The sequence below is a fragment of the Triturus cristatus genome, chromosome 1_1, assembly GCF_964204655.1.
Source record: "Triturus cristatus chromosome 1_1, aTriCri1.1, whole genome shotgun sequence".
Taxonomy (NCBI): Eukaryota; Metazoa; Chordata; class Amphibia; order Caudata; family Salamandridae; genus Triturus; species Triturus cristatus.
In genome coordinates, this window is record NC_140579.1 from 1,271,399,662 (window position 1) to 1,271,410,787 (window position 11,126).

The window sequence follows — 11,126 nt, forward strand, 5'->3', positions numbered from 1 at the left end:
TAAGTGGGCGCGCACGCCACGAATGGCGTAAAGTAACTTAGCATTTAAAAAACCTTGCAAATTCACTGAAAAAACCATAGGTTTCACACATGTTATAGTTAGCGGAAATTTTACTGATAAAAAACCAATGAAATTCCCCCGTTATAGTTAGTGCAGGCAACTATAACTCACGCGACCGCAATCTTCTGCTGATGACATATGTGTCTTTATGAAAAAAAAATATTTGTAATATATGTATAGCTAAAAATTTATGGAAGAAGACATGGGCAAATAAGTGTCTAAATACAGTATTAGCATCAGCAGAGGATTGCGGTCGCGTGAGTTATAGTTGCCTGCACTAACTATAACGGGGGAATTTCATTGGTTTTTTATCAGTAAAATTTCCGCTAACTATAACATGTGTGAAACCTATGGTTTTTTCAGTGAATATATATATATATATTACCTACTGGCAGTCGCCAGTAGGTAGTTATAGTTAGGACCGTGTTTCCATAGGAAATCTCAAAATTCTATTTTGAATAACTTTGGCGCCGGTTGACGAATCCTCGCGAAATTTTCAAAACTAATGGGGCGCTCCGCTCAGCTCCTACCCTGAAAGTTTCGGGGGGATTCGTCAAGCGGGGGCCAAGAAAAAGGGGGGGTCCCAAAACGCGTTTTCCCCATGCATTTTTCGATAGGGACTTTAGTCGCAGCTACAGCCCGAACGGCTGAACAGAATTATGTGAAATTTGGCAGAGAGGTAGCCATAAGGTCCATGAAGTGCCTTTTGCAGGTTTGGTGTAAATCTGTTCAGTATTTCCTGAGAAATTAGCATTTAAATCAATATATATATCTGTACGCGCGTACCGTGCGCGCACTGAGCAAGTACTGTGCGCGCACCTTGCCGTGCGCGAGCGCACTTCTGATTGGTTGTTAGATGTCAGTAAACATTCGAATCGGTGGAAATCAGGAAGCGGCGGCCGCCATTTTGTCTCTCGCATAAAGAGGGGGTGATAAACAAAGGGGGAGAACTTGAAAAGGGGGCAGAGTGGGGAGATATTGACCCACTAGGCATTGTAAGGGGGTCACAGTAGGACCTTGTAGGGCAAAAAAAAAGATTTATATTTTGAAAAAAATATCGCCGAGTGCGCGCACCCAGCGCGCACCCAAAAAAAAACTTTTTTAAAAAAATAATAAAAAATCGCATTTAAGTGTTTAGATATAAAGTGGCTCTAAAAAGAGCCCTTGTGTTTATTGTTTGTTTTTTGGTACCTACAAGTAAGTACCGATGCAGAGTCTAAAGTTCAAGAGGAAGACTCTGTTCCCTTCATCAGTGAAGTGTACACCATCTCCTCTATAAATGTCTTGCATGTTGTAACGCAAGTTGTTGTGGTATATAGATCCCATACCATAGTCTCTGAGGAAAGCAGAAATAGATTTGTTGACGTGCTTCCTTGCTTTGTCAATCTGCGGACAAAATTGGTTGGACCAGTTCCACTTTTGCCTTTGGCATATGTTAGAATATACAAAGGCAGTTTGTGGAAAAAGCGCCATCAATTGCACAAAGGTGTCCTTCATAAACATTTCCAGACCTACCCCAGTTAAAGTGCCTAGGTCATTACCACCACAGTGCACAATAATAAGGTTAGGCTGTGGGAGATGTACAAAGGTTTTCACCAAAGGCATTAATTGGTGCCACTTTAACCCTCTCTGACCAATCCATTTAATGTCTACATTTGGCAAAGCAAGGTCTCTCACCATACCTCTTTTTTCTGCAAATTTTTCACTCCAGAAGACATAGCTGTGACCTACAATCCACACTGTGAACATCTTCAAAGGAGATCTGGATGCACTCAGGAGGTGTCTTTCAGTAGAAAGGCAAAAAGAAATGAAAGACAGTTGAAAAATGGGGGCACACATACTTTTTTTATAAAAAGAACTCATTGGCTGTTTCAAACCATTCTACACTAAAAACTAGGCTGTATGTTTAAATTTTAAAAAGCATGTTTTGTATTGGTTCAGAAAAATGTGTGAGCAAAGAACATTAGTTTGGATTTGCTGTTAGGTTTGAAAAGTCAAGCACTCTTGCTCTTTGGAAATGAAACATTGTCTGCTGAACTTCTGACCTCTCTGCTCACAGCTGTGTTCCATGACCCGTTGCTATGGTAGCAGGCAGAAGTCAAGTTGGGGGAAGGGTACATTTGGAAAGGGGTTGAAGTTTTCAACCAATAGAAATGTGTGATTTCGTTTGAAAAAAAGTGGGAAGCACTGAGATTTGTAATTAACATGTATATGTGTGAAAAAAGAGAGGGAAACTGTGCCATTAACTGGTTCTGCTGAGAGGAGAGAGGTGTTCAGCTCAGAGATTCTGGTCTGATAAACTGCTGTGTGACTGGCACATTTCTTTCCCAAATAACTAATTTTAAAGGTGAGTTATGAGTTTGAGAGGGGGTGTTTGTGGTTAATTTAGATATAAAAAAAAATTGTGATTATTTGTTTAAAGTTGTGATTTACATTTTCTGTTTTGGGAGATATTTAACTGTCTTGAATATGTAAAATATTATGGAGTATGTTTTCACCATAAGTTAATGTGTACTGGTAACAATGAGGAATACTGTTTTGTGCCTACCATCAAACCATGAGTCTGTGTGCAGAGAAGAATTGTTGACAGAGATTTAATTTGTGTTGCTGTTGAAAAGTAAGACTTGCAGTTGAAAGAAAAGGACAGCTTCTTTTTAATTGTGATGGTTAGGATTTAGCAGAAATCACTTTGAAAGAAAAGAGAGGAAAATGGCAGCACATTTGAAAAAAGCATTAGTTCTGTAAGAATTGATGACCCAGGAAAGGGGCAGCCTGTGCTTTGTGCCTACCAACACAGCATGAGTCTGTGTGCATATAGGAATTGTGGCCAGAGATGTATTTTGTGTTGCAGTTGTTTTGTAAAACATGCACTTGCAGGCAAGGGACAGCTTGTTTTCTTCAAATGTGGTGGTTAGCACTCAGCAGAAATCAGGGTAGATTTCCCTTTCAAAATAGCAAAGGCACATGTAGATGCCATATGTTCAAAACTGAAAATAACCCTTAGCACACATGCACTGTTACATATATCTCTGCAGTCTTCATGCAGTTCTGGAAGTCTCTTTGCTCATCTGTCTTGCACCAGACAATACACAGTCTTCAGAAACACACTCTTGGCACACACGCAGCAGCTTCTCCAACACTCTCATGTGTAGTACTCAGCTCTGTGTGCTGTTTCAGATAGCAATGTGTAATGCAAACACATTCAACGTCACCAAGGCCTCATTTAAATTGATCTAGTCTAATCACTCACCCTGTAACACATGGTCATGGTGTTAAGGAGCTGTTAGGACATGTGCTGTTTTCTGCTTCTGTAAATGATATGGGAAATGTGTCAGGCAGTAACAGTAATTTGGTACTATTCAGGGACATTGTTTTGTTCCAAAAAACATAGCATGAGTCTGTGTGCGCACAGGAATTGTGGGCAGAGATTTAGTTTGTGAAGTTGTTGTTCAGTAAGAAATGCAGTCCCAGCAAAGGGGCAGCCTGTGTTATGTGCCTAAAATGATGGCATGACTCTGTGTGCACACAGGAATTGTGGGCAGAGATTTAATTTGTGAAGATGTTGTTCAGTAAGAAATGCAGTCCCAGGAAAGGGGCAGCCTGTGTTATGTGCGTAAAATGATGGCATGAGTCTGTGTGCGCACGGGAATTGTGGGCAGAGATTTAATTTGTGAAGATGTTGTTCAGTAAGAAATGCAGTCCCAGGAAAGGGGCAGCCTGTTGTGTTTACACAAATTATCCCTTAGCACACATGCACTGTTACATACATCCCTGCAGTCTTCATGCAGTTCTGGAAGTCTCTTTGCTCATCTGTCTTGCACCAGACAATACACAGTCTTCAGAAACACACTCTTGGCACACACGCAGCAGCTTCTCCAACACTCTCATGTGTAGTACTCAGCTCTGTGTGCTGTTTCAGATAGCAATGTGTAATGCAAACACATTCAACGTCACCAAGGTCTCATTTAAATTGATCTAGTCTAATCACTCACCCTGTAACACATGGTCATGGTGTTAAGGAGCTGTTAGGACATGTGCTGTTTTCTGCTTCTGTAAATGATATGGGAAATGTGTCAGGCAGTAACAGTAATTTGGTACTATTCAGGGACACTGTTTTCTTCCAAAAAACATAGCATGAGTCTGTGTGCGCACAGGAATTGTGGGCAGAGATTTAATTTGTGAAGATGTTGTTCAGTAAGAAGTGCAGTCCCAGGAAAGGGGCAGCCTGGGGCAGCCTGTGCTTTGTGCCTACCAACACAGCATGAGTCCGTGTGCATATAGGAATTGTGGCCAGAGATGTATTTTGTGTTGCAGTTGTTTTGTAAAACATGCACTTGCAGGAAAGGGACAGCTTGTTTTCTTCAAATGTGGTGGTTAGCACTCAGAAGAAATCACTTAATCGCAAATTGGAGGTAAAAGCTAAAAAATGTAAAACCAACAGGGTAGATTTCCCTTTCAAAATAGCAAAGGCACATGTAGATGCCATATGTTCAAAACTGAAAATAACCCTTAGCACACATGCACTGTTACATACATCCCTGCAGTCTTCATGCAGTTCTGGAAGTCTCTTTGCTCATCTGTCTTGCACCAGACAATACACAGTCTTCAGAAACACACTCTTGGCACACACGCAGCAGCTTCTCCAACACTCTCATGTGTAGTACTCAGCTCTGTGTGCTGTTTCAGATAGCAATGTGTAATGCAAACACATTCAACGTCACCAAGGCCTCATTTAAATTGATCTAGTCTAATCACTCACCCTGTAACAAATGGTCATGGTGCTAAGGAGCTGTTAGGACATGTGCTGTTTTCTGCTTCTGTAAATGATATGGGAAATGTGTCAGGCAGTAACAGTAATTTGGTACTATTTAGGGACACTGTTTTGTTCCAAAAAACATAGCATGAGTCTGTGTGCGCACAGGAATTGTGGGCAGAGATTAAATTTGTGAAGATGTTGTTCAGTAAGAAATACAGTCCCAGGAAAGGGGCAGCCTGTGTTATGTGCCTAAAATGATGGCATGACTCTGTGTGCACACAGGAATTGTGGGCAGAGATTTAATTTATGAAGTTGTTCAGTAAGAATTGCGGTCCCAGGAAAGGGGCAGCCTGTGCTATGTGACTAAAATTATGGCATGAGTCTGTGTGCGCACAGGAATTGTGGGCAGAGATTTAATTTATGAAGTTGTTGTTCAGTAAGAAATGCAGTCCCAGGAAAGGGGCAGCCTGTGTTATGTGTGTAAAATGATGGCATGAGTCTGTGTGCGCACAGGAATTGTGGGCAGAGATTTAATTTGTGAAGATGTTGTTCAGTAAGAAATGCAGTCCCAGGAAAGGAGCAGCCTGTTGTGTTTACACAAATTATCCCTTAGCACACATGCACTGTTACATACATCCCTGCAGTCTTCATGCAGTTCTGGAAGTCTCTTTGCTCATCTGTCTTGCACCAGACAATACACAGTCTTCAGAAACACACTCTTGGCACACACGCAGCAGCTTCTCCAACACTCTCATGTGTAGTACTCAGCTCTGTGTGCTGTTTCAGATAGCAATGTGTAATGCAAACACATTCAACGTCACCAAGGCCTCATTTAAATTGATCTAGTCTAATCACTCACCCTGTAACACATGGTCATGGTGTTAAGGAGCTGTTAGGACATGTGCTGTTTTCTGCTTCTGTAAATGATATGGGAAATGTGTCAGGCAGTAACAGTAATTTGGTACTATTCAGGGACACTGTTTTCTTCCAAAAAACATAGCATGAGTCTGTGTGCGCACAGGAATTGTGGGCAGAGATTTAATTTGTGAAGATGTTGTTCAGTAAGAAGTGCAGTCCCAGGAAAGGGGCAGCCTGGGGCAGCCTGTGCTTTGTGCCTACCAACACAGCATGAGTCTGTGTGCATATAGGAATTGTGGCCAGAGATGTATTTTGTGTTGCAGTTGTTTTGTAAAACATGCACTTGCAGGAAAGGGACAGCTTGTTTTCTTCAAATGTGGTGGTTAGCACTCAGCAGAAATCACTTAATCGCAAATTGGAGGTAAAAGCTAAAAAATTTGAAACCAACAGGGTAGATTTCCCTTTCAAAATAGCAAAGGCACATGTAGATGCCTTATGTTCAAAACTGATAATAACCCTTAGCACACATGCACTGTTACATACACCCCTGCAGTCTTCATGCAGTTCTGGAAGTCTCTTTGCTCATCTGTCTTGCACCAGACAATACACAGTCTTCAGAAACACACTCTTGGCACACACGCAGCAGCTTCTCCAACACTCTCATGTGTAGTACTCAGCTCTGTGTGCTGTTTCAGATAGCACTGTGTAATGCAAACACATTCAACGTCACCAAGGCCTCATTTTCTTTGCTCTACTCTAAACACTCACCCAGGTTGCAGATACTTATGGTATGAAGTAGCTGTTAGGAAATGTGCTCTTTTCTGCCTCTGTGATCTACAAGGAAAATGTGTAAGGCTGTAACAGCAATTATCACTTGATCTACCAGAGTAGTAAATGTGCTTTGAATTTACAAATCAAATTCTGTTTTCTGGTTAGAAGCACAACATGAGGCTGTGTGCGCACAGGAATTGTGGCCACAGATATAATTTGTGTTGCAGTTGTTCTGTAAAACATGCACTTGCAGGAAAGGGGCAGCTTGTTTTTTTTCAACTGTGGTGGTTAGCACTGTGCACTAATTAGTAAATCACAAATGAGAGGTAAATGGAAAAACATTTGAAATTAATGAAAAGTAAAAAAAAATATTTTAATGAATTATAATTACAAAAAGGATTTTTTTTAAAGTTCCTTGCAGGTATTGCTGAGCAACAGTGAAAAAAAAATGCCTTTAAGGACAAGAAAGAGGAAAGAAAAGCAACAACAAGTATATCTGGACAAAACTGGGAAAAAAAAATAGGAGGAGAAGCTGGTGATGGCAAAAAGAAAAAGTCTACTGGTAAGCAGAGCAGAGATTTCTTAAAAAAGATTTTCCAAAAACAAAAAAATGGCAAAAATAACTGTAAAACAAAGAGTGTTTTATGTACAAAGCAACAACACAGTCGACAGAAAAAAAAAAAGCTAATGTACAATCAGAAGTATGTCAAACTGATTTAACACGAAAATTAGATTTTAAAAACATTCGTCAAAAAATGTTTCAGAAAAGAGTGATGTTAAATTTGCTAAAGGATGTGAAAAAATATAAGAAAAAAACAAAATTTATAAAGAAAATTTTTTTTATAGAAAATATTGTAAGTAAGGCTTTGGAAATAAAAAGAAAACTTTTTATTCTAATTTTGAATAGGATGCGTAGATTAGATAAATTACTGAATGCAATGAAGTCACAAAGCAAAAGGAAAAGAGAAGTGAAAAAAAGTAACTTTTGTAAAGTGTTCTTGGGAGAATGGAAACACAGTTCAAGTACTGAACCATTTTTTAATGAAGAGAGTTATCTTCAAAGTAATAGTTTGTTGCATGCAGTTGACACCAATGGTAGAGCATATGAAGTTAAGGATGGTTGTGTGATGGAAAAAGAGAAAATGGTCCCAAGAAATGAGGAAGAAGTAATGGCTGCTGAGCCTATGGGGAGACGTCCAAAAGCCCCAGTGTACACTTGGAACTGTAGTAGTATTTGTACTGTGCGTCAGGAATCTATTGATAAATTACGTGACTTTCTAAGAGAATATAGTAAAAAGAGTGTAAAACAGAAGATGAAGGTGCTTCAAACACTAGATCCATGCAGAGTGAGAGAAAATACTGGTTTGCAGGGACATTCTCTGGCTTGTCTATCTAGAAAAGTGTGTAAAAGTGTTTTTCATCATTTTAGGATGCTGGCTGTTCATCATACTGAAATGAGAAAGTTTGTGAGAACATTGTATTTTGCTAAAAGTCCAGCAGTAAAGTTGAATGAGTTGAATAATGCTCTGTTCCGTGGATCTGTATCAGATGTAGTGAAGGTTACTGATGAGATTCAGTTTTGTTACTTTGGTCCAGAACAAGAAAGTGCAGAAAAGGACACAGTAAATGAGGAAAATGAGGAACAGAATGTAGAACTCATTATTACTAAAAATTTTGAGGATGAAATGACAAAATTTACTATCACCTCTAATGAAAGACCAAATATTACTTGTATTTGTTGCCGCAGAAGTCATTATAAAATTCAAACAAGGAATGTTGATCTGTATAAAAAAAGTGAAAATGAAGATAATTATAAGTGGAAGGATTTTGCAACATATATATTTCTTGAAAATTGTTTTGAATTGGGTGAAGATCAGCGTATTTGTAAATACTGTTATAACAAGTTAGAAGAAAATAGAATGCCGACCAGAGCTGTACATAATAATTTAGAATTGGATGCTATTCCTGCTGAACTTTCTGATTTAAATACATATGAGTCTATACTCATTCAATGTGTTCATCCGTTCCAGACCATAGTACGTATGGAGCCCAAAACTGGTAAATTACCTCCTTCAGATTTACTGAGAGGTTTAAAAGGAAGAGTGGTGTATTTGCCCTTGGATTTGAAAAAAAATATGGAAACTATTGATGCAGATACTTTGGAAACTGAACCATTAGTAATTCTGGTTAATGGTGTACCTACAAAGAATAAGAAGATTTGGCAGGAGCTGGTGGATGTACGAAAAGTACAAAGAGCAAATTTGTATTTGTAAAAAAATAATAAATGGTATGAATCAATTTATATAGATGAAGAAGAAGAAGATTTACAAGAAGACACAGAAACACCAACTGGTCAAATTGAAAAAGTGGACAAGTCAAAGGAAGAAGAAATTTATGAACATTTTAGCATACATCCTCTTCATTCAAAAGAAGTTATGGGAGACACTATTGATCTGTTTCAGATGAAGAAAGCAAAAGGAACTCCCGTGAGTGTATGGGAGAAGAGCTTGGAAGCTCGATGTTTTCCTCAGCTGTTTCCTACAGGAAAAGGTGAACGATACGATGAACGCCCAGAACAGATTCCTGCTTCTGAGTATCGGACTACAAGATTATATGCAAAAGATCCAAGATTTCGTCAAAGTATTCCTTATTTGTTCCATCTTTTATTTGAAAGTGACTTGTCTGCATTATCTTATGCAGTAAATCACATTTTAAAAAGTGGAGTACATTTACAAAATGTGTCTGCTAAGGATTTTATGGAGAAAGTGCAGCACCGAGATGATCATTTGGAAACACAACTGATCAATCTGATGGCTTGTCAGCGTGGGACAAATGAATATTGGTACCGACGCCATGGTGAATTAAAATGCATGTTACGGAATTTAGGAACTCCTACATGGTTTCTAACCCTAAGCTGTGCCGAGTACGCTTGGGATGATTTACTGGATTTTCTACGAGAAGCAAATTCAAACATTAAAAACATTGAATACAAGACAGCAGGAGAACTGTGCTCATTGGATCCAGTTAATGTTTGCAGATATTTCAATCATAGATTTGAGGCTATGATGTCCTTCATCTGCAATAAAAAAAATCCACCTCTTGGAGAAGTAGTGGATTTCTTTTGGAGAAAAGAGTACCAGGCAAGAGGTGCTCCTCATATTCATATGCTGTTGTGGATCAAGGATGCCCCAAAGTTTGGAACAGATACTGATGAAGCAGTGTTATCTTTCATTGAAGAATATGCAACATGTGCTATACCTAAAAGCACAGAAGAGAAAAAGTTAAAAGAACAAGTTTTACGTTTCCAAAGTCATCGGTGTGGAAAATACTGTCGACGGAAGTACAAGACCAAAGATAAATTCTACACAAAGTGTCGATTTGGATTTCCTAGACCTGTTCTTTCAAAAGGAAGAGTCAACAGTTTTATGTCAGCTGTGCGACATACTATAACCAGAAAATCTCCCAAAAATACCTACAACCTAAAAAGAAAAGAAGAGTCTAAATTTATAAATGACTTCAACCCAGTCATTTTATCCATGTGGAATGCTAACATGGATATTCAGTATGTGGCAGACAATTCTATTGCTGTTGCTCGGTATGTGACATCTTACATCACTAAATCTGAGAAAACAGAATTGAAGGAAATGTGGGAAGAGATTTCTCACGAGAAGACTGTCAGTAAGAAGCTGTACAGTTTCAGTTTAAAGATGTTATCGCATCGAGAAATTGGATCCTACGAATGCTCAGATAGGTTATCATCTGCAAGTCTTTACTTGAAATCCAGAAGAATAATTTGGGTAAGCTTAGGCCTTGCAGGAATGAGAAATCGGGTACTGAAATCTGTTGGAGAAATTGAATATTTGGCCGAGAATGACCCAGAAAGTACAGATATTTTGAAATCAAACATGTTGGACACATATTACCCAAAGAGAAGTCATCATCTTGAGAACATGTGTCTCTATGAAGTGCTGTAGAACTACATTTTTTCACGGAAAGCCACAGAAGACATCAACAATGGAAAATATAAAGTCATTGGTGAGGAAGGATGTTTGGTGAAGCAAACAAAAGGAAGTTTGATAAATCACAGGAAGCTCAGTTGCGAAACTACTGAGAAAAAGGAATTTTACTACTTGGCTCTTTTACAGCTGTTTAAACCATGGCGTTCAGAGGACGAACTACTGGGAGAATTTCAAAGCTATGAAGATTCTTTTAATGCTAGCAAAGACAGCATAGAATGCAGTACTTTCACAACTTATGTCCAAATGTTAAATGAAGAAAATGAACAGGAAGCAAAAGTTGCAGCTGAAGTAGCTAGAGACACTTCTCAAGACAGCCAAAGTTCAGGAACACTTAGTCAAGATCCCCTAGGACAAACAATCATAGAAAATGAAGCTGCAGTAGCCATGACTGAAGTAGAAACGGCTATGAATCAAGCACAGGAAGATTCAATCGACTTACTAAATCTGGAACAACAACTGAATGAAGAACAAAAAGAAATTTATGAAGAAGTCACCAAAAAAATTGATCATGGATTACTACATGAAAAGAAAGAGTGCTCATGCACATCATTTGAACCAATCAGGATGTATGTGAGTGGACAAGCTGGAACTGGTAAAAGTTTCTTAATAAAAGTCATCAGAAGCTACCTACAGCAAAAAACAGCTTCAAATTTGTCTTGTGT

General features: G+C 38.8%; 1 protein-coding gene across 1 annotated transcript; it reads left to right on the forward strand.

The window, feature by feature from the left end:
- Positions 1 to 2,267: 2,267 nt before the first annotated feature.
- LOC146871940 (uncharacterized) lies at positions 2,268 to 9,914 on the forward strand. Its single transcript, XM_085599800.1, has 3 exons — positions 2,268 to 2,993; positions 4,502 to 5,021; positions 5,371 to 9,914. Exon 3 carries the CDS (start codon positions 7,090 to 7,092, stop codon positions 8,716 to 8,718), a length of 1,629 nt encoding a protein of 542 aa, XP_085455926.1. The 5' UTR covers positions 2,268 to 2,993; positions 4,502 to 5,021; positions 5,371 to 7,089; the 3' UTR covers positions 8,719 to 9,914.
- Positions 9,915 to 11,126: the final 1,212 nt, after the last annotated feature.